Below are 15,274 nucleotides of genomic sequence, written 5' to 3' on the forward strand. Positions count from 1 at the left end.
ATAATGTCTTGGAATTGGTAGGTCTTTTAAAGCTTCCACATCATTTTTTTTTTTTTTAGTATGACATCTTAGAGTCTCATGTACCTGAGGGTAACTTTAGATTTCTGATCCTCCTACCTCTGTCTCTCAAGTGCTGGGATTACAGGCATGCACCACCATACCAAGTATTATTCACTGCCAAGGATAGAGCCCAGGGCTTTGTACATGGTAGGCAAGCACTGTATCAGCTGGGCTATATTTATACTAAGACTAGCCACCACTAGTACTAGTACTTTAAGTTGTACTTGTGCACACGAGTTCATTCTAATTTCTGCACTCTGTTCATTTTGGAAAGTGCAATTTGTGATAGACACAATAATATATTCTGTAGTTCAATTTTTTAAAATTTGCCATTCTTATACGTATTTTATATGATGCTAAAATTCTGTTTATGCAAATGGGAAGGGATCTTAGGCCAACTTTTTAAGTTTGAAAAATTGCAACTGTATTTAGCTATTTTAACTGTATAAATTAGCTGTTTCTGCCAACTTATCTTTTTCAGGGAAGCAAAATACAGACAAGAGTTGGGTTGTTAATGTTGCTTTGTACCTGGCTAAGCAACTGTCCCATTGTAGTAACTCATTTTCTTCACAATTCAGCAAATGTTCCATTTGTATCCTTTATGATATATGTTTTGATATCATACATGTAAGAAACTTACATCTTTTAAATTTCTTCTTCTCAGTTAAGAGTAACCCTGTGCCCAAAATGCTTGAATTCTCTACTTATCTGTGTTGCAACTTCTGAAACTTATGAATATAAATGATGCATTCCTAAGCTGGGGGGTGGGGGAGAGACACTATGTGCTGTTGTTTATTGTATGGTGCCTTGAAATATATATAAAATTTCTTTCGGAAAATCATAACATCAGTTATATTTTAAATTCAAGTTATAAAATATTCTAGATACTATGAATCATTAAACACCTTAACAAAGATTTCAGCTTACAGGCCAAATCGCAGAAAATCTTGGAGAAGAAGAGCAACTGGTCCAAGGCTTATGTGCTCTTCTTTTGGGCATTTCAATTTACTTCAATGATAATTCACTTGAAAACTACATGAAGTAAGTAAGGACAAAATGGTTCTCTAATGATCCAGAGATAATACATTTTTTGCTAAACTGTAATTAGACCAAACTTATGATTTTGCGGGGTTTTTTTTAAACATCTCAATATTTTTATCTCTGTAGAGAGAAACTAAAGCAACTAATAGAAAAGAGGATTGGCAAAGAAAATTTCATAGAGAAACTGGGATTTATTAGCAAACATGAGCTGTACTCCAGAGCATCACAGAAACCCCAGCCCAGCTTCCCCAGTCCAGAACATATGATATTTGATCATGAGTTTACAAAACTGGTCAAAGAACTGGAAGGTAAGACACAAACATTTATAAAGATATTCAATAGGAGGCCATTGTGACTATATTTACGTGTATTTCTTTCTGGAATCATATAGATGATATGGTAAGCCTAAAAGTTGAAAGATTTTGAACTTCTGTAAGATAGAAAGATAATCATTTATGTGTCATGAATTATGCTGTTTTTACTCATTAAATCCTCAAAATAAGGAAGTAGTTACAATGCTTAAGATAGAGTGAGGAGTATAATTGTCAGTGGTAAACTGTGCACTCAACATGAACGAGGCTCTGTAGTTGATCTGCAGAATCACAATAAAACATGTAACTTTAACATATTTTAAATAAGTTTTCTTTTGCAGGTGTTATAACTAAGGCTATTTATAAGTCCAGTGAGGAAGATAAAAAAGAGGAAGAGGTAAAGAAAACGTTAGAACAGCATGATAACATTGTGACTCACTATAAGAATATGATTCGTGAGCAAGTAAGTGCTAATACTATATACTCATGGCCAGTGGGTCCTTTTTACTTGAGGGAAGTTTTCTTCAGCTTTCAAGTGGAAGAAGAATACAAAAAGTGAAGTTCATTATTTTCTAAAACATCTGAGTTTTTAGCAAATTGAGTGCTTAGTATATGCTAGGCACTGTGCAAGATGTTGTGGATCAAAACATGAATCAAAGAGATTCTTGTAGCCTGGAGTGGTGGCGCACGCCTGTGATCCTAGCACTCAAGGAGGCAGAGGCAGGCGGATCTCTGTGAGTTCAAGGCCACCCTGGTCTACAAAGCGAGTTCCAGGCCAGCTAGGGCTACAGGGAGACCCTGTCTCAAAAAGACAAAAAAAAAAAAAGAGAGAGAGAGAGAGAGAGAGAGATTCTTGTATCATTTTCAGGGTGAGACAGACATGTTAGTAAAATTTTTAAAAAGGTTTACTTAATGGGGGCTTAGCTCAGCAGCTAAGAATACTGGTTGTTCTTGCAGAAGACCCAGGTTCAAATCCCAGCACCCACATGGCAGCTAACAACTGTAACTCCAGTTTCAGGGGATCCGACAGCCTCTTCTGTCCTCCGTGGACATTGCACAACACGTGTGCACTTACCTAATGCAGGCAATACATACACAAAAAATAAAAGATTTATTTAGTTTATTTTACGCATATGTGTGTGTGTCTGAGTATATGTGTGTGCACCACACGTGTGCAGGCAGTCCTGAGCTGCCATCTGGGTACTGGGAATTGAACCTGGGTCCTCTGGAAGAGCAGCAACTCTTCTTAATCACTGAGCCATCTCTCCAGTCCCAGCAGTCAATTATTGTAGCATACATATTATACCTAATAGAGGCTTAGCAGCACCGAGAGATGACTGATTTAAATAGGTAGGCATAGAGGCTTACACAGAACAGAAAGCTGAGCTCTAAAAGAATAGAAATACGCTATGCTGCCAGGCATGGTGGTGAATGCCTTTAATCCCAGCAACTGGGAGGCAGAGGTGGGTGGATCTCTGTGAGTTTGAAGCCAGCCTGGTCTACATAGAGGGTTCCAGGCCAGCTAGAGCTACAGGGAGATCCTTTCTCAAAAAGACAAAAGGGAGAGAGAGAGAGGGAGAGGGAGCACACAGGAGATGGCAAACAGCATGATAAGCCTGTTGCTGACATGTACCTAGAACAGCCTCTTGACTAACTATGTGAAGGAGACATTTGAGGGCCAAGGCTAGAGTTAGGGAGCCCAGGTAGATAGGTTAGAAGAGGGTATTAGGGCACTGATGGCAACATAATACAATGACTACTCCTATTTGTTTGCTATATTCTATGAACTCAGTATGTTTAACCACTGTTTCATTTAATTTCCACAGCACCTCTTCAAGGCAGTAACTATATTCAGTTTAGGATAAATGGAGATCTGTGACTTAGAAAATTTGTTTGCCCTGCATCACTCAGTAATTGTTGGAACAGAATTCAAGTCTATGTGTATTTAATGAGAGCCTAAAGCTCATACTGTGTGATGTGGAGGGAACAGACTTGAAAAATGTAGAAATTAAAGACAAAACTTGATTAGGCTTAGTATTGTTTAGATGAAGGTATAAAGGTGCAGAAAGGGTCAAGAATGATTCTTAGGTTTTTGTCTTGGACAGTTGCTTCTAGTGGTTAGATAAACAGTTTCTTAGTGTAGGTAATGAGGAGTTCTCTTGGAACCTTTTTTTTTGTTTGTTTGTTTTTTTGTTTTTTTGAGACAGTGTCTCCCTATAGCCCCAGCTAGCCTGTAACTCACTCTGTAGACCAGGCTAGCCTTGAACTCACAGAGATCTTCCTGCCTCTGTCTCCCAAGTGCTGGGATTAGCCCAGTGAGAATGAAAATTTAAGAATGATAATTTAGTTGTGTGGGACTGGAAATGGCTCAGCAGTTAAGAGCACTGATTGCTCTTGCAGAAGACTAGGGTTAGGTTCCTACTACCCACAATGGCATCTAACAACTGTCTGTAACTCCAGTTCCAGGGGAATCTCATGCCCTTTTCTGACCATCATGGGCATTGCATGACATGGGTGCACTTACATGCAGGCAATACACTCGTACACTAAAAACAATAAAATATTTTTTAAAAGAATGATAATGTTGCGTATTTAGCATTTGGTCTCAGCTTTTCAGTTTTCAAGCAATAAACTAGAATCATCTTTGATCAATGTTTGACTCATCAGAGTACTACAAATTCTGAATTTCTCATCTATGACTTGGTACAAATATGGAATCGTTTCTCATTTATGAATGTAATGTTTGTGGAAAAATGAAAAATAAATACTTGGAATGTGATGTGTAGCCCACATTTGGGTTTGATGTATACAATTGATTCGGAAAAAGAAGAGAATGATTTGATACAATTACTATAAATTTTAATTTCATATATTCTGACCACTTAAATTCTATTTGGCATTTACAATAAATATCTAGATCTATAAGATGTTTATATTCTTTTAATGACATTTGAGATTCCAGCCTAAGGAAGTTCTCCAAACTTCAAGAAATATAGCTATATGTACTAATATATTTATTTTAGTAACATTTTTCATTTTGAAAAATGGAAAGCAACCTCTGCATTAAAAGCATTTAACATAATTTGCAATACATCTACTTGTTCAGGTATTAAGTGAGCATTAAAATTTGTGCTCCAGCATGCCCTTAATCCCAGCACTTGGGAAACAGACAGAGGCAGGTGGATCTCTATGAAATCAGGGCCAGCCTGGTCTACATAATGAGTCCCAGACCAGCTGGGGTCACAGGGAGACCCTGTCTCAAAAAAAAATATCATGCTTGCAGAACTGGAGTGATAACTCATGAGGACCAGAATTAGGATTCTAGCACCTAGGTAACAGCCTAGGAGTACAGTGTACTCCTGTAATCCCAGCTCAGAGAGGCAGAAGAGACAGGAGGAGCACTGGGGCTTGCTGGCGTCCAGCCTAGCCAAAAAACATGAGCCCTGGGGGAAGAGTGATAGAAAAGGACACCTGATGCCCTTTTTTGACATTCTGTGGCTCACACGTGCACAAACACACACACACACACATTATTTAGTTAATTTAAAATTTTTAATATTATTAATATTTTTTATTTTATGTGTCTGAGTGTATTGCTTGCAAGTATGTAAATGCACCCCATGTCATGCAGTGCCCTCAGAGGTCAGAAGAGGGCATCTGGTTCCCCTGGAACTGGAGTTATGGGTGATTGTTAGTTGCCATGGGAATCGAACCCAGGTCCACTGCTAGAGTAGCCAGTGCTCTTAACTGCTGAGCCATCTCTCCAGCCCCAATTAATTAAAATATTTTAAAAGATGATTGTATAAGGGATAGATAGATTAGATAGATAGATAGATAGATAGATAGATAGATAGATAGATAGATAGATATTTTCAGTAGGGAAAATGATAGACAAATAGTAAATTAAATGTTACAAAATTATATGTGCACTGATTATGGCAAGTTTAGAAAACATGGACTAGAACCAGACTTAGGGCACCAGAGGTTCAGGTAGGATTGCAAATTCAAGGTCAGTCTGGTTAATTTAGAGTGATCCTATGATAAAATAAAATAAAAAGTTAAAAAAAAAAAAGTCCGAGAATGTGACCCAGTGGTAGAACACTTGCCTAGCCTGTGTGAGGCTGTAGATTCAATACTCAGTACTAGAGCGGGGAAAAGATGTAGATTGGAAAACAAAAGAAAATACATCACATTCCAGCTACTGTTAAGTGGATGAGAGTTATAAACTCTTCTTTCAGTCTTCTAAATATTCTATGATTATCTTTTAGTGTTAAAATAATATAGATGAGGTCTGTCAAGATGATTCAGTGGGAAAAGTCACTTACCACCAAGCCTGACAATCTGAGTTCAATCCCTAGGACCCACATGGTAGAAAGAGAGAGAGAGCCAACTCTCTCAAGTTGTCCTCTGACCTCCACATATATCTCCACACAACATACACACAAATAAATAATTTTAAAACTGTTTGATGATATAGATGCATATGTTTATTTTCAGAGGCAAAGGGTTTTGTTTTGTTTTTTAGTAGTATTTTCTGTTTATGAGTGTATTGCCTATATGTATGTAAGTGCACCTGTGTTGTGCAATGCCTGTGGAGGTCAAAAGAGGGCATCGGATCCCCAGTTACTGGAGTTAGGATAGTCGTTAGCTACCATGTGGATGTTGGTAACTGAACCCAGGTCCTCTGCAAGAGCAGCCAGTACCCTTAACTTCTGAGCCATCTCTCTAGCCCTCATATATGAAGTTTCTTAAGTAGTGTGGTGTAAATATCATAAATGGTTTGATAGCCCCAAAGTGAGTTTTTTCATTTGGTTTTCTTGAGTACTGTTACTGAGATTGCAGACTGTGCCGTGGTGTTTGTCAGTGGAGCCCTGTTTGAAGCCTCACAGTTCTGCTGCATGTTCATTGGCTTTGGGGCATATATTCAAGTACTAATGCTTAATTATTGGATGATTTTGGAAATGTTGAGTATCTTAACATACTGATCTCAAAATATCCTCTACATTGTATTTGTTCTTATACTTAATGCTAATTAATATGAATTAGAATGCCTGTATTATATTTTGTTTCACAGGATCTACAGTTGGAAGAACTGAAACAGCAAGTTTCTACATTGAAATGTCAAAATGAACAGCTCCAGACAGCAGTCACGCAGCAAGTATCTCAGATTCAGCAGCACAAGGATCAGTATAATCTTCTTAAAGTTCAACTCGGTAGGTGTAGCTGGTCTTCAGCATTGTAGCAGGTCATACTATCCTCAGAGCTGGACAAGTCAAGTAGATCCTTTGTGTGGACTGCTTTCCTCTAGCCTTAATCACTATGACAAACACTTAAGTTAGAACTTAAAGCAAAATGGTTTGGTAATTAAGAGTAGTTAAGACTAGATGTCTCAGATTTGAAGTCTAACCTCTATGCCTCTTGCTCAGTTTTCTGACTTATTGATTGTTGACTGGGGGCTTTATACTATGGTTTAAAAACATAACAATATCAAACATACAACCTCCCCAGGTGATTCTAATCCATAGCTGTTTCAAATTTGACTGATAAAGTCTTTCAATTGCCTCAGTTCCAAATATGTGTATGAGTGTTTTGCCTGCATGTATGTAAGTGTACCCAAGTGCAGTGCTCACTGAGACCAGAAAAGAGTGTCTGGTTCTCTAGAACTGGATTTATGGACAGTTGTTAGCCACCATGTGGGTGCTCAGAACTCAGGTCCTCTGGAAGAGCAGCCAGTACTCTTAACCACTAAACCACCTTTCCATCCCCCTTGAGGTATTTTCTTAGTTGCTAGTTGATGGAAGAGGGCCCAGCCCTCTGTGGCCAGTGCCATCCCTTGGCTAGTAGGTCTGGTCTGTATAAGAAGACAGCTGAAGCAAGCCAGGCGAGTAAGCCAGTAAGCAGCATTCGTCCATGGTCTTTTCTTCTGTTGCTGCCTCCAGGTTCCTGCCTTGAGTTCCTGCCTTGGCTTCTTTCCCCAGCCATGGTCTATAACTTGTAAGCTGAAATAAACTTTCCTCCTTCAAGTTGCTTTTGGTTGTGATGTTTAACAGAGCAACAGAAAGCAAACTAGAACAGCTAGTTACTTGAAGTTTGTTTTATTTATATCAGGGTGACTAAAGTTTTTAGAAACAAATTTTTCTTGATTTATGACAATGATTTGTTGGTTACTTCAGTCAGTATAGATAGCTATTCCTCTGTGGAGATTTTTTAAGGGATTTTACTTTCTCTTTACATACATTGTCAGAATTAGAACTGCAGCCACTGTAGGTTTTAGTCATAGATCACCAAGCCAGACAAGTGCATCAAGACTAATGCTTTCCCTCCCGGAAACCCTGAACTTACCAGTTTGCTATTTTTATCAGTAGCCTAGCTTCAAAGATGAAATGCCATTGCAAAAGTACTGCCAGATTGAGTTAAGGAAATTGTATATTTGAATTTTTACTAATCTCATATTTCAAGTCTTCTAGTTCAAAAAATGGAAAACTTTCCTGCTGGCTTTTCAAATTTTATGCCTGTTTAATAGGAAAAGACAGTCATCATCAAGGTTCTCACAGTGATGGGGCTCAGATGAATGGCATTCAGCCAGAAATCAGTCGGTTGAGGGAAGAGATAGAAGAGTTAAAAAGTTATCAGGAGCTTTTACAAAGCCAGCTAGCCGAAAAGGACTCTTTGATTGAAAATTTGGTAAGTAATTTTTTTTTTTTAATCTTTTTAAAACAGGGTCTTTGTAGCCCCAGCTGGCCTGGAACTCACTATGTAGATCAGGCTAGCCTTGAACTTACAAAGATCCACCTGCCTCTGCCTCCCAAGCACCTAAGCTGGTAAATAAATCTTATAAAAACTTTTTTTAAATGAAAGGACAGAGTAATTCTTGTCATTTTGCTTGTTTTTCTGGGTTTGCCTTTGTTTTTTGTTTTGTTTTTTTGTTTTTGTTTTTGTTTTGACAGGGTCTCGAATAGCCAACCTAGGATTATCTTGAATTCCTGATTCTCTTGCCTCCACCTCCCAAGTGCTAGGATCACAGGCATGCCCCCCCCACCCCCACTGGGCCTGGCTTCTTTGTTTTTCTGGGTTGCTTAAGCCAGAGAATCATGTATTAAGATTTCAGAGTATGATCTGAAATCAGTCTGGGCTTCACTGTTTCCTGGTAACTGAATCCAAGCACTCGGTCTCTTCTAACTTGTTTTGCTGGCTTATTTGTTTGTTTTTCTTAATGCTGGGATTGTTTCTTTATAAAGTAGTACTCATGTATTTCAAAGACTTTTGAAATTATATTTATTGATTGACTGTATGTGTGTTTGTGTTTGTGTATGAGCATGGGCACAAAAACCACAGAGGTCAGGACAACTTTCAGTAGTCAGTTGCCTCCTTCCTACTTGTGGGCACAGATGTCAAACTCAAGTCATCATCAGGCTTGACAACAAGTGCCATTACCCAGGGAGCCATCTTCCCAGCTCTGAGACTTGAATGAGATAGTTTTCTAATGTAGAGCTCGTTCAGTAAACATTATGCTTTTGCTGCAAATAACCTCAGATGCATGCTAAGATTTAATGAATTACTTGGTTTAAGTACAACTTCATTAGCTATGGAAAAGTTATAGATAATCAATACTGTGCTAAATTTTTATCCTACATTTAAAAATTGAAATGTTTATGTGAAAAATTTTCATAAGCATCTTAAGAGCTTACATATGAATAGTTTTGCTTTGAATTATTCCTTTCTCTTTAGATTGACTTTCATATTTATTTCCGTGCTAATTGTAGAAATCTTCCCAAACATCTTCTGTCATGAATGAACAGACTTCAGCAACAGCCTTACCTAGAGATTCTGAGCAAGTTGCAGAATTACAACAGGTAAATTTCTACCTTGAGCCAGCTTCTATTTCATCTTGTTTTGGTAGCAATGCTATAACAACCTGCTGTTTTACTTTATTGACCTACAACTATGTTGTTAGGCATAATAAAATTTGATAAGACAAGCATTTGAAAATCCAGAAGCTGTTTTTAGTTACATGGTAATGGTATTTTTCCTTTTATTGTTTTGTTAATAGTTTTACATTTATTTCATTGTGTGTGTGTGTGTGTGTGTGTGTATGCAGTGTCAGTGCCAGAGTGCATGTATGAAGTTAAGAGGACAATTTGAGCGAGTTGGTTCTCTCCTACCATGTAGGTCTTTGATCAAACTTAGGTCATCAGGCTTAGCAAAAAATGCCTTCACCTGCTGAGCCATCTCACTGGTCCAATATTTTTGTTTTAATTGTGCCCAGCATCTCACCAAAGTTATTTGTAGATTATCTTCTACCAAAAATTAAAAGCAGAGCATGTAAATAACTTAAATAGACTCATTACAAGCAATGAGATAGAAACTTTATAATCAAGTCTCCCTTGGGCTGGGCTTGGTGCCACATGCCTTTATTCCCAGCCTTCTGGAGGCAGAAGTAGGCAGATCTCTGTGAGTTCAAGGGCAGCCTGGTCTACATAGCAAATTCCAGGCAGCCAGTGCAAATAGTGAGACCCTGTCTCAGAGAAAAAAAAAAGTTTTTTAAGTATCCCTTCAGGGGCTGGAGAAATGCTCAGCAATTAAGAGCACTGATTGTTCTTCCAGAGGACCTGAGTTCAGCTAACAACCATCTGTAACTTCAGTTACAGGGGATCTGACGCGCTCTACTGACCTCCAAGAGGGTATTGCATGGCATGGGTGCACTTGCATGCAAGTAAGACACTAATACACATAAAATAAAAATAAATAAATTAAAAAAAACTTTCCCTTCAAAGAAAAGCCCAGGACTGGACAGGTTTGCCACTGAATTTTATCAAACTTTCAAGGAAGATCTCACACCTAATACTTCTTAACTTGTTCCACAAAATAGAAAGTACAGGAACACTACCACATTAGTTCTTTGAAGCCAGTATTATTCTGATGCCAAAATCAGGGTAAAAAACTACAGATCAATTTCTTGAATGAACATAGATACAAAAAATTCTCAAGAAAATACTTGCAAACTGAGTTTGAGAACATACTAAGATTATACATTATGACCAAGTGGGCTTCATTCCAGAAAGGCAAGGTTGGTTCAACATATATAAATCAATAAATGTAACACACCATATAAGGATGCTGAAGGACAGAAACCACGTTGTTACTGAAAGTTTAGCATGTGTTTATGATAAAAGTTTTAGAGGGGCTAGGAATAGATGGAGCATTCCTCAATATAATAAAGCTATAGGGGCTGGAGAGATGGCTCAGCAGTTAAGAAAACTGGTTGTTCTTGCAGAAGACAAGGGTTCAAATCCCAGCACCCACATGGAAGCTAACAACTGTCCATAACTCCAGTCTCAGGTGATCCAACAGCCTCTTCTGACCTCTGTGGGCATTGCATGACACGGGTGCACTTACCTACATGCAAGCAATATATGCATACACATAAAATAAAAATAATAAATAATTTTTTTTAAAAAAAGCTATATACAACAAACCCAGAGGCAGCATTATGGTAAATGGAGATGCACTGAGAGGAACCAGACAAGGATGCCCACTCTTCCCTCGCTTATTTAATATAGTGCTCAAAACCCTACCTGTAGCAGTTAGACAAGAGAAAGGCATGAAAAGGATAAAAATAGGAAGGAAAGGTCAGAGTGTCCTTATTTGCAGAGGACGTGGTTCTGTACTTAAAAGACCCTATAGACTCTAGAAAACTCCTAGATCTGATAAACACAGTAAAGTTGCAGGACATAAGATTAATATTAAAAAAAATAGCAGCCTACTTATATACCAACAATATGCTCTCAGAGAGAGAAATTAGGTGGAAAGCAAGAGGGAGACACCAGATACCAACGTCTGGCCTCCACAAAGGCACACATACCTACCTGCACACACATGTGCACACATATGTATACATCATATACACGCACAAAAGTTTTAAAAATAAATACTATATAAGGCCAAAAACTAAAATTATCCTCAATATCACTGTCTATACACTCATTTAAATTAACGAGAAAACAAAGCAATTGAAGAAAAGGCATATGATAGATATTTTAAAGAGAGCAGAAGAAAAGAACCATTCATATGCTTATATCTCACCACCAGATCTGTCTCTAGACACTGCCAGATGTTCTAGGGCAGGAAACATCCCTGGTTGAGAACTACCATTTTAATTGCTTTTCATTTATTGTATTTGGGTGGTGGGGAGGGGAAATAAGAACATTAGAAAGTTTAACATTAATATAAACTTTGAGTTGTTACCTCATTTTCTTTGAGACAGGGTCTCCCAGTAGGCTCAGCTGGCCTGGAACTCGATTTGTAGACCAGGCTGGCCTCAATCTCACAGAGATCCCTCTGCCTCCTGAGTGCTGGGATTAAAGGTGTGAACCACCAGGCCTGGCTTGTTACCTCATTTCATGGTAGTACTACTACTTTCATCTATTCGATGGCCCCTAGTCTAGAGCTGACCTGTTTGCCATTCCAAATCATGAGCCTTTAGCCTTCAGCCAGTAGAAGAGAATGATGCATAAGATTTGGGCAGGGATTCCTCTTTAAATAGACCTTGAACCAACCCTGCAGTTTTTAAACCCCATGTTTACCTAAATACCTAATCACAAGCCGGGAGTGGTGGCACAAGCCACAAGGCAGTGGCAAGTGGATCTCTGTAAGTTCAAGGCCAGCTGGGGCTACAGGGAGACCCTGTCTCAAAAAGACTGGGAAAAAAAAAAAAAAAAAGTGCTTAATGGTACAGGTAGCTATGGAGTCTTTGTTGATCAGGTGTCACTTTGCTATCACAGTGACTAGCATGGCTTTCAGCTTCTCAGGTCACCAACATTATTTGCTTCTGAAATGCCCAGACTTGTTTTCTCTATTCTCTTGTCCTGTGCCTGCCTGTCTGGCTTCCTTACTTCCTTTCTCCCTCCCTTTATGATTTGGGGCTGGGGGGGGGGTGGTTAAGTGGGGAAGCATGGACTCTCAGAGGGAACAGAGGTAAACAAAAGTGTTTTATTTTCCATCTTGAACCCAGGAAGTTGGGAGTGGGTCTCTAGAATTAATTTTTTTTTATTTATTTTTTGGTCTTTTTGAGAAAGGGTCTCCCTGTAGCCCCCGCTGTCCTGGATTAACCATGGAGACCAGGCTGGCCTCACAGAGATCCTCCTGCCTCTGCCTCCTGAGTGAGTGCTGGGATTAAAGGCATGTGCCACCACACCCAGCCTAGAATTAAATTTTTAAAAATATTTTTTATGTGTATGAGTGTTCTACCTTCATGTGTGTGAGTGCACCTGTGTTGTGCAATGCCCGAGGAGGCCAGAAGAATCTCCTGGAACTGGAGTTGCAAATGGTTGTTGGTCGCCATTATGTGGGTGCTGGGAATCAAACCTGCATCCTCTGCAAGAGCAGCCAGTACTCTTAACCACTGAGCCATCTCTCCAGCCCCTAGAATTAAATTTTAAAGCTTAGAAGTTAGGATTTTTGAAGATAAGAAAGGACAGCCACCCAAGTGCCACCACCACCCCACCCCCCGTAAACAGACATTTCTTTAAAGAAATAATGCTTTTTAATTTTACAACTTCACTATTTTCTTTCCTCAGGAACTGGCAACATTAAAGTCTCAGTTAAACTTACAGTCTTTAGAGATCACCAGACTACAGGCAGAAAAGCAGGAACTGTTACAGAAAACAGAAGCCTTGGTAAGTTAATTCTTTTATTTTTCCTTCAGAAAGGTAGCAAACACAAAGTTAATATGTTATTTCTTGGTACAATCTTTAGATTACTCATTAGCCAGAGTTCTAGTGACTAGGCTTTCTTGTAGCCTTTTTTTTTTTCTTAATATATGGGTCACTTTATTTAGCTATTGAATGGTTTATTTTATTAGTGTTATGTCCCTTTTCATCCAAGCTGCCAGCTTTTCTGCTGGTACAAGTTATCAAAATCCCATGCAATTCATACAAAGCCAATCCATCAATAACGTCCTCCACAGATACTTAGCTCATTTCATCCCTGTTCTGGTGTCTGCTAAGCTGGTTGATTGGATCCATGAATCACACATGCAATCACTGTTTCAATGGTTATACATACCCCTGATGTTTTTTCCAGAACACAATTTTTCATATTTTTCAATCTGAATAGAGTGAAAATTTTCAAAATCTTCATATTCTGATTCATTTTTGCTTATTCATTTGGCAATTTGTTTCTCTTCTCTTACATTTTACTATAAACAGCAAAGTGATTGTACCTTGCTACTTGTTAAGAAATCTCAGCTAAACATTCAGGCTTATCACTTAAAAGTTTTACGTTCATGGTGGTAATTTTAAGTTAGAGACCAGTTTGGGCAGCATAGCAAGACCCAGTTTAAAGTAGGTGAGAGGGAGGGAGGAAAGGAGGGAGGAAAGGGGAAGGCAGGCAAATGGATAGACAACGTATGGATGGACGGACAGATAGACATACGGATGAATCAATCCATCATCTTTGTTCTACAAGATGCTAGGACACAATCCTGCTAAGTTTTTTTTTTTTTGCTGCTTTTTGTTTTTATTGTATTTTATTTTGATTTTAGTCTTTTTGAGACAGGGTCTCCCTGTAGCCCCAGCTGGCCTGGAACTTGCTGTGTAGACCAGGTTGGCTTCCAACTGCCTCTCTTTAGTGCTGGGATTAAATGTGTGCGCCACTACGCCCGGCTTTGTTTTTTTTTGCTACGTTTTAAACAAGGATTGCCTTTCTCTGATTTCTAATAACATGCTTTCATTCTGTCTGCACCCTCACCAGAAGCATAGTAACTCTTACATCCCAACAATATTCTCTTCATGATGGTATGTGCATAAGACTAAATGTTTTCTCTCTAACTCTTTTTTTTGAGTCCTTACCAGAATTTCCTTTAATGTTCATGTTTTTGTCAGTCATCTCATTGAAGTGACTTAAGCTTCATCTAGTTTACATTCAAAACTCCATCCATTACCCTGCCCCAAAGCCACTTTCACATTTTCAGCTATCAGCATCAGTACCCCACTCCCTAGTATTTTGTGGAGAAAAGGGTGAGTACTGAAATTTTTTGATTAATAGTACCTCTATAGCATTTAAGAAAATACTTAAAATGGTTTGGGATGTTCTGTGTGATATACACACACACACAAAAGATCAACAAATTTTTAAAAATGTAGTATATTTGAGGAGGAAGCATAAAAATTTACGTTATGTTAATTAGTAGAGCTGATAAACATTACCATTGAAATCTACCCAATGACTTTAGACAAAGGTGCCAAGGATCCGAGTACAACCAATTATGACTAGTAATAATCAGGTACATACAGATTAGAGATGCATGCACCAACATCTCAGTCTTAGGAGCAAAAACAATAAGTCTTTGTGTAAGAAACAGTATATTTTAAAATGGAATGGAGATATTTTTTAAAGGTTAAAAACTCATTCAATTTTATGTCTTACAGGGCTTATACTGAGTTCAATATTGTATAACTATTAATACAACAGTGAACTTAAAAGTTTTTTTTAGCCTTTTAGTTTTTATTCTATTCCTTTTTTTAAAAATTATTTATTTAATAACCACATACTTAGAAGAAGCATTTCATTACAACAGTATTGACACATTGAATAACAATTTCCTGAGCTAAGATGGATCTCTTTCAAAATTGGCTATAAAGTTTTAGGTTTACAGTTTAATTAATACAGTTATACAATATTGTACTCGGTATAAACCCTATAAGACATAAAATTAAATGAGGTTTTAACCTTTAAAAAAGATCTCCATTTCATTATTAAAATACAGAGTTTCACGCAGAAAACTTCATTTTTAATGCAATTGACAATCATTATCTTTTTAGGTGCAGTACCAAACTGAGCTTACCAAAAGAGAAGACCTGACC

The 15,274-nt window shown here is 38.1% G+C and overlaps 1 protein-coding gene across 4 annotated transcripts in view; it reads left to right on the forward strand.

Moving 5' to 3' along the window:
- Uso1 (USO1 vesicle transport factor) overlaps positions 1-15,274 on the forward strand; it is a 98,783-nt gene that overhangs the window by 72,394 nt on the left and 11,115 nt on the right. For all 4 annotated transcript variants that reach the window (XM_008843493.3, XM_029568521.1, XM_008843492.3 and 1 more), the window contains 8 exons: positions 542-652; positions 983-1,101; positions 1,228-1,409; positions 1,754-1,875; positions 6,487-6,625; positions 7,936-8,096; positions 9,176-9,265; positions 12,989-13,087. In XM_008843493.3, the coding sequence (XP_008841715.1) occupies positions 542-652; positions 983-1,101; positions 1,228-1,409; positions 1,754-1,875; positions 6,487-6,625; positions 7,936-8,096; positions 9,176-9,265; positions 12,989-13,087 (1,023 nt within the window). The remainder of the gene's footprint in view (positions 1-541; positions 653-982; positions 1,102-1,227; positions 1,410-1,753; positions 1,876-6,486; positions 6,626-7,935; positions 8,097-9,175; positions 9,266-12,988; positions 13,088-15,274) is intronic.

Source organism: Nannospalax galili, unplaced genomic scaffold (assembly GCF_000622305.1).
Source record: "Nannospalax galili isolate Female #2095 unplaced genomic scaffold, S.galili_v1.0 scaffold800, whole genome shotgun sequence".
NCBI lineage: Eukaryota > Metazoa > Chordata > Mammalia > Rodentia > Spalacidae > Nannospalax > Nannospalax galili.